We start from the raw sequence: 15,776 nt of genomic DNA on the forward strand, positions 1-15,776 counted from the left end.
GGGGCGATTGGGGGTGGTTGTGGGAGGGGTCCACCCCTGTCACAAGGTTTTTTTTTCGGGGGGGGGGGGGGGGGGGGGGGGGAGAGGTCTCACCCTAGAATTTGTTTTGTTTTCATACTCATTTTAAATCATTTTCCATGATTTTCAGACTTGAACATGGGGCTTTTTCTCAAAATTTAGAAGGGTGTGTTTTAATATCAAAATTAAAATTTGTCTTATTGTCTGTAGTATAGTGTGATTGTACTTGACTGGAGTCTTCTTTAGTGCAATGTCACATATTTCTCCTAAAAATCATGTAAAATGAAGAAAAAAACAAAGACAGTTAAACATTTGAAGCAATCAAATAAATAAATACACAAAAACAAATATGTAAGGGACGAATCTTAATTTGGTACGTTCAGGATTGGGTACGAATGTTACATTCAGCCTGGCTGTTATTTAATTGTCTTTGGTAAAATAATGTTTAATATGCTCATGTTTTAGAATAAAATGACAATAAAAATCACTGCCCTTTCTTAAAAAGTCACTTATAAAACATAAAACATTGATAAAATAACTCCTAAATTCGGTCTGACAAAATGGCGGTTTCGGCGAATTTTGACAAGATCGTGGACATGATAGGTAAACACTAGATAAAGCATCAACATATTTTTGTAGGTTACAAAGAAATTTTCATCATCAATATTTTACAAATAAACTTTCAAAACATTTACTGAATAAGTGATGTATTTGATTGTGTTAGCGCCACTTTTCCTGTGTTTATAAATCGGCAGTGACCGTCTGCTTCTAATCAACACTGTTTAAAATGGCGAGTCTCGTCTGTACAATACAATAAACAATTATTTAAAAATATTTAATTGTGCTTGACAACATTTTTCACCATCCCCTCACATTTTCTATCGCATTTTACAAACTTTCATCATTGAATAAACGAGTTCTCAATGTATATTCTGATTGGCTGGTATTCAATAGCTCCGCCTCCTGCCGATGTTCCCTATTTGGCTTTTCCTAATTATCGGATTAAAAGATGACCGGTTATGAAAATACATGTCGTCTGCTCACTACACAAATACACAATTAGCTGTCATATGACTTGGACAAGGCACATGGGAAGATGAAAGGGCAGTACGGCATATTTTAAGCAGTCGGCAATGGGGCAGCAAGGTGACACCTAGCGGGAACACTATTATCATAAATATTACGTAATTTTTCTCAATTATGACAGCGGCTGCCGATCTTTAATAATGATTTCAATAGTAAAAAGGGCACTAACGGGATAATTAGCGCCAGTAGAGCATTTGAGAAAAGGGCACTACTCAAAAAAGGGGCAGGGCGGTAAGAAAAGGGGCACGGGCGCTGCGCCATTGAAAAACGGGCTAGCTGGAGCACTGATGAAACATTTCATTCTTCCAAATGTTCATATAAAATTCATCTGCTTACCTAGCGTATCTCCAAGTGTCATGATGCATTTCCTGTCCAGGTCGGGTTTAGCCGTGTTGTTTGAGAGAATCATGGCAAGGTGGGGCCGCCAGTCTCCCCAACGCTCCTCTGTCACACACTGGAAATTCATATATAATTGTACCGTAGGTGGAATAAACAACTAAAATGTCTTCAAATTGAATCAATAAAATTTTACAGCTGTACAATTTCAACCAATCTTGACTTTTGTAAATAAACAACCTATTTATATATCTAAAATATTTCACTTTATGATTGAAAGGGAAAGTTTTAATAACATAAATTTCTGCAAATCTTAGTTTCATCACATTATAATAACACAGTTTTGTACAAGGCCACAAATAAATGTTTGAGTTGGAGTATACTCACAGTGACGGCCGCAGGCTGCCTCCCGGACATCAACTGGTACACGGTCTGTAGGGGGTCATTCATCCTCATGGCCACATTGGCAAACCTTAACAATGTATAAAGGGACTTCAGACTGCTTTCAAATATGCGTTTATTGTTTAAATTAACATTCTGATTGAAACAGGATTAAAACACATGAAGCAGACTTAAATAAGTCATGATCCACTTGATAACTGGAGTGGTTTTAGTATATAATAATCTACACTTAAACTAAAGAAAAGTAAATGACATCTGACAATATTAATACAAGCATCTGTTCAGCAAACTAAGGCAACACCAAATGATGTTTTTAAAAAATGTAGCTGCTCCTATTTTTCACAATAAAATCCGATAAGAGTTTTCAATGCAGCTGATCATCGTATTTTAAAGGTGAAAAATAGTTATTATTCTTAAGCATTTCATTCTTAATATTTATTATAGGTTGCTGGCTCCAGTGTTTTTATTAAAGAAAAAAAAAATGTATTTTTATTTTGTTATTTACCACTCAACATTTTAGAGCCCAAATCCATCAAACAAAAACTTAAACTTGTTGTGGCTTTGTTTAATTTTAATGAAATTTAGATGCATTCACTGCAGTATACCTCATCATGACGTTGGCGTGTGCGGTGTGGTTCATTTTGCTAGCCAGGAACAAGGCGTGGCCCCAAAGGTTATTTTTCATGGCCCAGTCTAACGCATCCTGTAAATATTAAATTTCTAATTTTAACATTAATAACTGTATAGTAAACTAAAGGCTTTATATAATACTGACGAAATACTTACTTACCCTGGGTGAAGTTCAAAGTTAAATTTCTAATTAACAATTCATAAAATCCTATTGCACCTATGTTGCAAGATACACATTACTCCAGAAAGTTACTTTCACTCCTAAATGTACACATGAATACTAAATGTTCACTTCCACTCCTTAATGTGCACATGAATTCTAAATGCACACTTTCACTCCTAAATGTACACATGAATACTAAATGTACACTTTCACTCCTAAATGTACACATGTATTCTAAAAGTACACATTATCCCATCCTGTATTACCTTCTTCCTGCCATACATGAGCAGGTGCCTGAACCTGTCTGTGCACTCCTCCACTGATCTCCCTTTATTAACGAGGGCTCGGTCTACCGGAGTAGTGCCCCTTGACAAACGCGAGGAGTCCTCACTTTCCCCATCGTCAGCATCCAGGGCATCCACACTCGGCGTGATCTTCATACCTGAGCGTCGGTACTCAAGGGTCGTTGGCTCGTGGCCTTGAAGTATAAGGTCAGCTATGTCTGTGCCCACTACAGTCTACAAAAGTAAAGCACACAACATATCAAACCCTCTTCCTTAGGTCAAGACAATTTTCTGTTACACCTGTAATGTCTTCTTAAAAATAAACTTCAACAGTTATTTAATTATGAGAAAAAATGTAAAAACATTTGTTCACAACCTCCTTTTTCAATAGCTGAAAAGTTAAGTCAAGAAAATCACATAATCCAATATTCTAAAACAGTCACTAATACATATGTAACACATAACTGCTTTAGTTATGAGCATTTGAAAAAAGTTCATTTATACCCCGTTTTGTTTTATAAGCAGTTCAAGGAACCTCCAGATGAGCTCCGCAGAATCGCGGTCCTGGAGGTCCATGTTTTCCACACACATTTTGGCCTTCTGTTGGCAGAAGTTCAGCACATCGTTTTTGTGGGTGTCACCCCTGTAAACAAAATGAGAAGAAGCCTTGTTATCCATGAAACTTAAACAAAAGGAAAAATATAGGCATACAGCTTAAACAATAAGAGCATACTATGGAAACAATAATTGACATCATAACCCCTTGTGGATAATTCTATATAAAAGTAAAAACATAAATAGCTTGAATTTTATCATGGTTTAGCCTGATGAAGCTGACATAATTTAATCAATTTGCTTAGAAACAAAAAACTATGATATTCTTCTAATCTCCCAGTGCCCTTTACACTGTCTACCAAACTAATGGTATAAGTTAACCCCATGGTATAAGTTAACCCCTCACCTGACAAGGGGACCAGGATACTCCTCTAACTCCTCGGCTTCCTCATTCCCGTCAAGCAATGTCTGTACACTGTGTATCTCCACTGTGGCGGGCTGACCATCGGCTGGCCGGTTGGGTAGCACCTTGACAAGTTGACCATTTGGACCAAAACAGGCCCTCATGTGAGGTATCATGAATTTCTCAGGGGTCTGTCTTTGGGGTATCACCTCAGCTGGAAATGTGTAGATGAAAGTGGGTAATTCTTTGTGTTTTTGTGTCAACCCTTACTAAGCTCCCATTTGTCTGGCAAATGTATCGTTACCATAACTTTTACATTTTTGTTTTGTTTTGAATAGAATCATATTAATTTTATCATTATCATATTGTTTTAGTGCCCTGCAACTAAAATGGGATATGTGTGTTAGCTCATGGGGTTATCCATGTAGCTTTACTTAATATAAGCTTTGCAATGGGGGCATAATGTTACTGCAATTCAAGTGCCCTGATCATTACAGCATGTTTCCTTACTTGTGGTCTCCACCCAAGCAGAGACATGGGGGTCCCATCTGTAGCCATTCTGCTCGTAACCATAGTAGTCCTCGTACCCGCTCCGCGAGTAGTCGTAAATTTCCGGTGGGTAGTCAAATCTGCAAGGAAGATAAGAGTTAGTACTTGCATGGCAGCTACCGTAACAAGCCTATTCTCTATAAGAAGGTTTAAATATACAAATACAATATCCAACACAGTGAGGCCCCTTTACATTTTTTATAATAGGGCAGGAGTCATTGTATGCATTTTGAATCAAAGACTTGAAACAAATGGTACAGAAAATGGAAGTTCTAATCTGTTTTATAGCATGGCTTAAGGTATTGCTTCAAACTAAATCTGTCATACATGAACCTTGATTTTAAACCAATATAAGGACTGTTTAACTGTGTTTCTACAAAAACAAGGTGAAGCATAAAACAGGGGTTCTAACAGTTGATTATTATCAATCATGAAAAATAGCCGGTGGTCTGTTTGAGTGTAAGGGATTCATGCCTAACAGGGCAAAGTGGCTTAGTTCCCTTATGAAATTGTTTTCAATATCATTTAAGTTAATTCCTATCTTTTTGGTGCAAATGTCCAAGCTAAAAACAATATTCACAACTGAACACTAGTCGGAAGTTAAAAGCTTTTAAAATCTTGTTTTCAGGATTAACCCTAAACTTCATCTCTTCAGGGTTTCCGCCAGCCCTTTATGGCTTGTCGGGCCCGACGTGCCTTCCGCTGGCAAGGCTAATTACCGACACGCGTTAATTATGCCGACATGCTTTAATCCGCGTAGCGACAACCCTTCATGATAATTGGTAATTCTAAATCATAGGAACATAACTGTAAACTTGTTTAAAATGCAGGAAATTGCACCATTTTGGATACGAAAATAAATAAAAAATCGACGTAACGAGGGGACACCCCTCCCAAACCCTCCCCTTCCGACATGCCTTATGAAATTCCTGGCGGAAACCCTGCTCTTAAAATGTTTTAATAAAATCATCAACTAAATTATTTCTTTATACTTAATAATCAAGGTCATGCAAATATGTACTTCATATGAAACCAAATGTTACACAAGAATATTACCACCAAAAGCTGTTTCTTCAATAATAAACAGCTTGTTAACTGCTCTTCAAATCTATGAAATATTTTCCCTGTAAGTTGTTACTGTGAGTTCTCATCTATGTAAGCAAGCAATTCATAAGCATTGTTATCAAAGGATTCAGTCATGCATCTGTTTATAATAACTTTTTATCAATAATACATCTCAAAAATCAAGTAATATCTTAATATTTTACTATGTTAGTAAGTATCATTTTTATTATAGCTAGATTCGAGGCCAGCTACAAGCTTACATGTATCAAGCGCGATGGGCCGATGATTATGGAAGTCTCAAGTCTGAGTCTAGACCCTGACTCAGAAAAATTGTTTTAAAACATGACAGATATGATCTTTATTCTATTCCTTTAACGAAAAGTATGTAAATAACTGTATATCTCTCAAACAGTAATATAATTCATCAATGAAAGTTACAATGATGGGATGATTTGCTGTTTGAGTCTAGAGTATGACCTCAGACAGGCTCACTGGCCCCCAGTTTCTCGAAAAATACTTATTATTATTGTTTACTATAAGTGTTGTTCTGGATCAGTAATAGCTCAAATATTTATATGGAATTGTACATAACTATTTTTGCATATTTGTTGAGATCGTAAACACAAATTTGGTTAAAAAGTTTTCGGAAAATAAATCAAAATGTGAAATTACCAGAATTTCGTTTTCATTTCTTTTAAGTTATATACAAAATATAAAATAGTAAATACTTCTGAGAAACAGGGGCAATATGTCATATATGAGAGGCCAAGAGCATGTTTTTCTGGTTGAACAAGAAATTGCGTGGCTGACACCCGGAGTAAATACGTGTATGTATTTAAATACTGTGTAAAAGCAGAATAAGTATGACATTATCATAGGTCTCTGCTGCACATTTTGAACTCCCAATTGTGAAACAGTTGGGGGAAATAAGAGCCTAAAAATTTCTGAGTTATAAATACAGAGCATGCAGACATGCAATATCAGCATTTTAGTTAGGTTGAAATGTGAATTATGACTATTTTAAGCAACATGTTTTCAGTACTTTTTCAACAGAAATGAAATAGAATATTCCATGCAAATTTATTTTTTTTAAATTAAATTCTGTCCTTTAAAACTAAATGACCTGTATTTGAAAACACTGTGACAAAATTATGATAATCCTGCTGCAAAAAAGAGAGAACTTTGGCTTGCCCTTCCAGCCAAAGGTAAGTGCTAGGCACTATTTCTATACATGGAAGCACAATCTTACAGGGACTTGACTGACAAAGTATTTATATGGCCTAAATTGTCGAAGTAAAGGGTTTCTCGGATCATTTCTAGGCAGTCTCCATTTACATCCAGGAGAACAGTTGACATGATGTAGGGTCTGTGTCAAGTGTTGCAGCTATCGTAAATCACATGAGGCGTGTAGAAGTATGATGTAGCATGATGAAGCATTCTTTTCTAACATGTTTTGGTAGTAGTTTTGTTCCGAGATTTTTCCCTGCAGCAATATGATGTTAGCGATACATATGATAATACATGACACCCTCTATGAATATACACCTGTATATAACCCCTAGTTTTACCTCTTCTTTTTATCAGATTTCACATCGGGTGTTTTGTTCTTTTCTGCTAGACTAGTGCTATTGGAACAAAAGAACGTAAAATATGGAGAACAATGCAAATATAAACAAGGAAACACAAGGTGCAACTAAAGTTAAACGGTATAAAGTAAACTAAGGGAAAAAGGCTGTTAAAGCAAAAATGTCAAAAGGTTGTTAGTTTCTTAGGTAATTATAGAATTATGTCATAGCAAAAAACAATCACTATAAAGCATGCTACTTTCAAATGTGCTTGAAAGTAAATACCGTACCAAATATGCAAAAAGGCTTACTACATGCAAAGCCATTCATTATAAATTGCTTTACACCAAAAGGCCAGTTTAGGGCTTAGTTTTCAATTTCGTTTCTGTTAGATGGTTAATTTTCACATCAAATAATAGTTTGAAAGCCATATAAGGTTTTACTGGCTGATAAAAGACTTTAACAGAAAATAATTAACACCAAATCACAATCTGAAGTAGCATTTCTCCGCCTTCCAATTTAATATTTCACCCAAAACTCATCCATGGTAAAGAGAAGCAACTCCAAACTAGCAGCATTAATCAGGGGAGATCATACTTACATTTCCTGTCCCCCATCCGAAAGAGACCCTGGTGTCCCCGTGCGGGGTCGACGCTGGTAGGGGTCAGGGTACCTAGCAGGGACAAGGGAGGTAACTCATAAAAAGCATGCAGGTCAGGCCACTCCTCCAGAATGTGCCTTAGTCATTAGGTTATGTCCTTTTGAAAGAATTGTTTCTTTAAAGTTTTAAAAATAGAAATGTTTGACAATATTGAAGAAACTAAAGACAAAATGCCTTTTTAAGTTGTTACTTGGAACAATTGCTTTGGACTTGTCTGTCAAATGATAAAATTGTCATGTAGACATACATATTCACCCTGACATAAATATACCCTTATTTATTTTTGAGAATGAATTTGGCACATTCTGGTATATACAAACAATGCAAATTGTCCATGATTCACAGTGATTTAGCATTTAGTTATCTAAATTCAATATGCAACTAACCTCTTGTACACCCAAGAAATATTAAACATTACAGCTGATAAGCTGATGCAATATGAAGCATAGCAAGTATTAAATATCCTTCAACCAAAATATAAATGCAAATGAATGAACATGAGATGTTATTTAAATACTGAGGTTATTTTAACTTGATATACATTGTTATATTTGAAATTAATTATGTCAATTGAACAAGAATACATTATGTTAAAATAAAAAGTCTTGTTTAGTAAGACAAAATTAATGCAAAAGACAGGTATATTTTCAGTAAATGATGAAGTTTTACTCAGCCATAAAAATACTTAATGAAAACATTTCAAGCTGACGGGAGTCAAAAGTGGGGAGAGTGGGGAAGATCAGGTCACACACAACTAAATTACAGGACAGACAAAATATCACAATAAGGGATACCAGAGTAGGGAAACACACTACCAACAGTGCAGAATTTACCCTGAGGCCAAGGTTGAACACAACACATACCTTCGCCTATATATAACCAATAGAAGAATGTTATTCAGAACATAGTCATATTTATTTTCAATTATTATAAAAAAAAAATTATATTGCAAAAAGAAAAAGTATAAATGTGATGAAAATATAATTATGATTCAGTGATTTTTTGGTGCAATTTAGTGCCATCTATAGGCTGTTTCCCCTTGTGAAAAAATGTCCATTTTTCCCAAAAATTTATATTTTTTTCCCAATTTGATAAATGCACATTATGTAAGTGAATAAAAAGCAATGAATTTCTTGAAAAATAAACAAAATCTTGACAAGGCTAACACATTCACAGCATAAAGTATGCTTAATAAGGTGAAAACATGTATATTTGCCATTATAATTGCTATTTTTATCTGATTTTGTATTTTTCCCAATCTGGACTTTTTTTCCCAATTTGCAAGGTACAGGCAAGAAAATATTTTTTTATAAATCACCGCTAATTATATCACGAAATAAAATGAATTGTGAGTTGCTATTCAAGTGCAGGACATTATCACATTACTGGGGACATGTAAAGTTGTAATCGACATTGGGCTGATTGTTAAGAACTTTGTCATCATTGTTAATTTTCATATCTTAAGACAGTCCACCTTAAGATTTTGTTAACAATTGGTGAGAACATTTAACAAGTCTAAACAATCCACCCAATGATGGCTAGATAAAGGTAGTACAAATAAAAGTGACGTTTCATCCCAATATGCACATTTTGCTGTATTTCCTCCAACCTACATCATACATGTATACGTATACCACAAAATGCTGCAAAATAAAGCCGTCACAATAATATTGCTCTATATACTTAATGCACAACAAAAAAGTATTTACAAACAGGCAAAATCATTAAGACTTTACCTTGGAACATCCTGATAGTAGCTCTGGTCGCCATAGTAACTCTGGTCATAGGTGCCATAGTAGTAGTCATAGTAACGTTGGTCATAGTACTCCCGGGGAGCACGCCGATAGTATTCATCATAGTCATACCCTGAAACTGATTAGAATAACACAAAAATGACACAGTACCGGTAAGACTAAAGAAAGTTTCGTAAATTTACTTAACACAAAGAAATAATTTAAAATTACTGATGTAACATTAAAAGTGTTCATCTGAATAAACACACCGAAAATATTCAAATGCTCTGATGAGTATACAAGTTTACAGCAACAAAGTGTTACCTCTGGTCCTGTCCCTGTAGTCTTTGTCATAATCGTTCCTAGAACGAGGTCTCTCTGAGTCGGCGATGCGTGACACTGGTCGGTCTCGCTCACCTGGAGATGTATGGTGTGAGAAGTAAGCTAAATTATGCATGTACAAGTATGTACCTACAATAACATGTATGGTAATGAAAACTGCCTCCTTACATCAAGAGCAGTTTATTAACAAAATCCATGAAATTATGCATACGTTAAAAAAAAAATTTGATCATAATAATAACCAAAGTACTTTAACCAGTTATCCTTTGACATACTAAAGATGTACCCTAGCAATTTTAAAACTTGAAGGTCTCTATACAAACCTTGTCTGGACTTGGGCCTGTCGCGATCATATCGATCTCTCCTGTAGTACTCTCGATCCCGGTCCCTGTCCCGATCACGATAGTCTCGTCTACTACTACTGTCCAGTATCGATCCACGACTGGATGGTCGATCTCGGTCCCTTTATGCAAGAAACAAGATTTTTTCTAATTCATATTTACTGGAATAAGAATTTGAATAAGAATCTAATAAATACATGCACATGTTACTAGAGAAATGCTATTTTGTAGTTATATCTTTACATATTTCTTTCATAAGCACACAACTTCTTATAGGTTGATATATTGTACAGCTCTTCCATCGACTATATTCTGTTGTTTTTTTATAAAAAAAACAACTTATTTATCTACTGTGTAGCTTTTAAAAGAAATGAACAGTGAAACACAATATGCACTCAACAATTTTGAGCGATTTCCCACCTGTATTTATCATGGTCGTCTCTGTATCTGCGTTCCTTGCTATCCACGCGCTTTCCTCGGTCTCGTGAATCATCCTGATCCAGAGAAGTCCTCGAGTCATACATACTCAACTGTTCTCGTGATGTGGCTCTTGAATCCTTCAAGTTTCTATCACGCAAACTGTCATATGAATGGTTTCCACGGATACCGTCCCTGTCCCGGTCTCTATCACGATATCTATCACGGTCCCTAGAGTCTCTATAATCACGATCATCCCTGTAACGTTCCCGCTCACTAGAGTCTTTATCTCTATATCTTTCTTTATCCTTTCTACTTTTGTCTCTATCATCATCATCTTTCTTCCTCGAATGACTGTTATCTTTACCATCTTCAACGTCATCTGACTTGATATGCTCACTCATGGAACTGATCAGAGAAACAATAGGGTTGAGCTCTAATGGAGCATTTGCCTCACTGACATTTGTATTATTTCCAGTCCCAGCAGCTGATGCTACAGGCATTAACAGTATATTTGGCATAGCTGGGGCATCAGCAACGTCAAGCAGGGAGGCAGCTGGTGACACATTATTCTTGCCTCTGCTCACATGTATATGATGGAATGCTGATTGCCGGGACCTGGAAGGCCGATCCCTTTCCTTGTCCCCACCGTAGGGCCCAGCCGGGGGTCTGGAGGTCAGCTTGTCCCCATCAGAACTCCGCCCATACCGGTCCTTTTCTCTATCAGGGCTTCTCCGACCTCCTTTGCGTTGTGAAGAATCCCAGTCAGGTGTTCTTCTTCCATATTTTTTATCATATTCTGAACCTCCTTTCCTTTCTGCCTGCCTATCTTGACTTTCCCATTCTGGTGTTCTTCGACCTCTACCATTGTCCATATCAGGTGAATATCTCCCTCTTCTCTCCCCACTTGAAGGTTTTCCAGTGTTTGGCCTTGACTTCTGTTCCTGTTCAGCTATTCCGGGAATTTCATGGGAAGCCTTGACTGGTTTGTTTTTACCTTCTTGTTTTAGAGGCTGGAAGGCACTTTCCTTTCTTGGCATAATAGGGCTTTGTTTGACATTTCCAATGGTTTTCTTTGACTGTGATGAGACAGGTGTATCTGTTATATTTCCTTGAGGTTTATCATCATTTAAATCAGGACTCTCAGATTGGTCTCTCATCTTGTTTTGGTCTATGTGTCCCATTATAGGTGATATTGACTGATTTAACACCACAGGGCTATTCTCATAGTTTGGCTTGGTGACATCAAGCTGGGTTGAAGACAGAAGACTGACATCTTCCTGACCAACTTCAAGTTTACCTTTCCTGAATGGGTTACCTCCCTTTGGCCCACTGCCTGCCATTGGAGGAGGAGGCGCACTTATTTGAGCAACTTCGGATTTGGCAATATTGTCATGTATTTCTTTGTTTACAGGTTTCTGAATGCGAGGATTGGTCACTTTATTTTCATGCTCCTGTAGAAGGTCATCCTCAGTGGCTTTTCCAGTGCTAGAAGGCGACCCTCTAGCCGAGCTATTGTTTGAACTGATAAAGAACTTCACATTGTTATCAATGGAGGCATTTCTACTGTGAACACTTGAAGGAGGCATTTCCAATTGTGCTACATGAGGTGTTTCCAATTGTGCTACAGGAGGCGTTTCCAGTTGTGCAGCTAGTGGTTGCTCAACTTCACTGTTTGGCACTAGTTCCCAGTCACTGAAGGTTGGCGTAGTTGTTGCTTGTGGTTGACTCTCAGGTTGCTCTTCAATGCTTTCTTTTGAGTAACTCTCCTGTGTTGGAGGCCAGGAACCACCACTCTCTGCAGAAGGAGGAACATTCAGCAAACTCTCCCCAGTTGAAGGTACAGATGGTGGAAGGTTTGACATTACTTGGGTATTTTGATACATTGGAACATCTTGCTGATACTGAGCATGTGGATCAAAAGGCATTTGACCAGAATACATGGGAATACTGGAATTAATATCCACGGGAATTTGACCACTAGGTTGAGACACAACATTATCTTGTATTCTTAATAACTGCATTTGATTGTTAACACTTTCAGGTAAACCTACACCAAGAAAATTGCTATTTTCACCAGATTGTATATGTTCCTGATTATAATTAAAACCGTGACTTTCTTTCTTGTTTTGCTCATTTTCATTTTCAAAAGTAGCACCGGCACTATGATTACTGCTTGACCCTACATGGGACTCTGATAGTTCTTCCTCTGATTCATCAGAATCATCACTATCCTCATCATAGTCTTCATTGTTATATGAGACATCTGTCACTCCACCCTCAATGTTACCCAGAGATGGAGCTGTACTTTGACTTTCCTCTTCTGTAGAGAGTGAATTGTCCAGTTCATTATGAGGTCTCTGATCACTAGAATTAGCATCACTCTGGGAAACATCAGAAAATGGAACTGCAAAGTTATTCATTGGTGGGTTGGTTTGCTGATTATACTGCACATTAGGGTCATAAAAATTGACAGATCTACCAGCTACATTCTGCACATTACCATGCTGAACAAGGTTATTATGACCTTCACTGTCATTTCCATTCTGTCCACCCCAATAGTTATTATAACCAGCATACTGATTCTGCTCTCCCCCAGCACCGTAATCACCTTGTTTTATGACCCACTGACTACTGTTTTGGTCCCAAATGTAGCCATTCTGTTCCCACTGGTTCCCACTAGCACTATTGTCCTGTGGTTGGCTCCACTGATTCTGGCCATACCACTGCTGCTGGTCCCCAGCAGTTGCTGTAGGATACTCTGAGGCCCCAGACTGAGACTGGTCTTTGCCCGCAGGGTCTGGCTGGCCAGAGAATTCCTGAGCATATGGGTTTGCACCTGGGTCCCACGCACCCCAGGAGCTCCATCCTTCACTGCTTTCCTGGTTATCAGCATTCACCTGGTGGTTCTGTCCAGCAAAAGCTTGCTGACCTACACCACCCTGAAATAGATAATCAAGATTTTCAGAAAGATATAGTGCAATTTTCATTCATCTGGTTGTTTTTTTTTAGCAACATTTTCAGCAAATGTCTTATCTTCTCTTAGTGCAGAGAATTGAATTTTACATTGACAAGTTAAAATATATTGATTATGCCTGACCATTAAATACAGGCAACATTAGAGCAAGTCTGTTCATTACTCCTCAGTAGAAAATGAACCCTAACCCAGCAGAGACTTGTTTTATTTCATGTCTTAAGATTGTGCATTCTTACTTCTGAAAAACTAGTTAACACCTTTGTAAAAATAAAAAAAAATCCATGAAGACTTTTTTGAAATTTATATATTGTTAACCTGTTGTTGGAACGATTGCTGGCTGGAGGCAGGGGTGTTCTGGAAGGCTGTTGGATCAAAGAACTGGACTTGTCCGGACCCTGGGGCCTGTTGAACCTGTCCCAACCCTGGGGCCTGACCTCCTCCCCAGTTAGTCATCCTGGAATTATATAATAAATCAAAATCATTTTAAATTCTATTCTACAATGTTGCGAAACAAGTTATCACAACATAACATTTATCACTTTTGTTGGAAAGATGTTATCTGAATAGATTATCATGAGAGATTTACAGAAACACTCAGACTTACACAATGTGTTCCTTAATGAGCTGAGCAGCTTATAAAATGAAATTGAATGCTTTACTTCACAAAAAATAATGAAAACAGTTAAAAATATATCAACATATTCAACAATAATGTTTGGTTTTAAAACTTCATTTATTCATGAAAACTACCAGAATATTAGATGTGTCATTTAAAATATCTTGTTTGATATCTGAGGAGGTCATGAAAGTCATTATTTCGATTGAAAATTTCAGATTATAGCAGAATTTTCAATGACCCTATTACATGCTATTAGATACAGAGGCTGAATGAAACAAAATCCATATGTTTAGATATTTTATATTTTTATATAATATCTAAAGGAATTCGGTGCATTTATGAGCTGCTAGCTGCATTAAGGCAAACATTATTTAAGTCTTGGAGTGTTTGTTTTGTACATGTTTCATCATAATACATGTACAAAACTCAAAACTCCAAAACTCACACTTTGTAAAGGATAAATTATTTCTCCTTTTATTTATATTTTCACTAGCATTTTGTAAAGAAACCAGGAGAACATGGAGGAAATCCACTTGTCAGGCTTGGTGACCACAAACCAAAGTCAGATGCACCCAGGCTGGAAATTGAACCATGGGCACCAACAGGGTTTCCATTTAAGTTAGATTATTACTTCCTAGTAATGAGCAAAACTTCCAGAATTTCATTGGGCTTGGAAGTTCAGAATATCAAAACTTGGTGGCAATGTAACTTTCATGGTCACATTTTCAATCAGTCTTAAGTTTAATCAATTATTTAAAAAGAAATATGTAAATTTATTTATTTGAAACAATAGATGAAGATAAATTCAACATTTCAACGAAAAACTCCCATAATTAATGGTCAGAAAGTTCATTCTTCCAGATTCAAATTATTATTGGTAGCACTGTGTGAAGCGAAAAGCATTAAGCAGTGAAATAAGAGTGCTTACCACAGAGATATCTATACAGCATTTCAAGTTAAGTAAACCTAGGAGGAAAAGTTTGCCTGAAATGGGGCTCGAAGCCACGACTGCTGGCACACCAACACTGCACTCTAACAAACTAAGCTAACCAGGCGGCTGGTTTTTACACAGACTAAAGCACCTAGTTACTTACTGCCACCATTAAAGTAAACCTTGGTGGAAAAGTGTGCCATTGTGGGGCTTAAACCTACCACTGCTGGAACACCAGCAAAGAGCTCTAACCAACTGAACTAACGAGGAAGCTGGTTTCTTACCCACACCCACTACACTAGTTAGAAGAGCACATGACTTCTTTGAAATGCAATGGGTGCCAGGTCTGTTCATTAAGCTGGCCAGATATTTCATTGCGTACATATTTAAAGTTATTACAAAGTTGTCGATACACATCACCATATAAATTATGACAGCATCATATATTTTATATTTATACTCTTGTCCATGTTGTCATTTTCATAAACCTGTCTGTTGTGAGTTGTCAAAATTAAAGCAAGCATGTAAACAGTTTCATAAGCATTGTAAATATAATTACCTTGGCGTTTACCTATAATGCTTCAAAAAATTATGTTTTTTGATGATATCTTACACATAAAATGAAGTCGATCAGAAATAAATTATCAAAAGCTGTCTGAAAAACTATTGTGACGACTGACAGGCAGCCATATTCGTTAC

General features: G+C 36.8%; 1 protein-coding gene across 5 annotated transcripts in view; it reads right to left on the reverse strand.

Moving 5' to 3' along the window:
• Window positions 1–15,776, reverse strand: part of LOC128223757 (uncharacterized) — a 31,758-nt gene extending 15,982 nt beyond the window's left edge. For 2 of the 5 annotated variants that reach the window (XM_052933119.1, XM_052933123.1), the window contains exons 1-15: window positions 15,637–15,776; window positions 13,843–13,981; window positions 10,554–13,492; window positions 10,116–10,255; window positions 9,775–9,867; window positions 9,454–9,589; window positions 7,658–7,729; window positions 7,060–7,116; window positions 4,388–4,506; window positions 3,881–4,091; window positions 3,424–3,562; window positions 2,902–3,153; window positions 2,448–2,545; window positions 1,828–1,912; window positions 1,441–1,558 (exon numbers count right to left, since the gene is read on the reverse strand). In XM_052933119.1, coding sequence (XP_052789079.1) covers window positions 1,441–1,558; window positions 1,828–1,912; window positions 2,448–2,545; window positions 2,902–3,153; window positions 3,424–3,562; window positions 3,881–4,091; window positions 4,388–4,506; window positions 7,060–7,116; window positions 7,658–7,729; window positions 9,454–9,589; window positions 9,775–9,867; window positions 10,116–10,255; window positions 10,554–13,492; window positions 13,843–13,980 — 4,597 coding nt within the window. In that variant the 5' untranslated portion in view covers window position 13,981; window positions 15,637–15,776. The remainder of the gene's footprint in view (window positions 1–1,440; window positions 1,559–1,827; window positions 1,913–2,447; window positions 2,546–2,901; window positions 3,154–3,423; window positions 3,563–3,880; window positions 4,092–4,387; window positions 4,507–7,059; window positions 7,117–7,657; window positions 7,730–9,453; window positions 9,590–9,774; window positions 9,868–10,115; window positions 10,256–10,553; window positions 13,493–13,842; window positions 13,982–15,636) is intronic. The other 3 variants (XM_052933121.1, XM_052933120.1, XM_052933122.1) reach the window with 3 other exon arrangements.

The sequence above is a fragment of the Mya arenaria genome, chromosome 17, assembly GCF_026914265.1.
Source record: "Mya arenaria isolate MELC-2E11 chromosome 17, ASM2691426v1".
Taxonomy (NCBI): Eukaryota; Metazoa; Mollusca; class Bivalvia; order Myida; family Myidae; genus Mya; species Mya arenaria.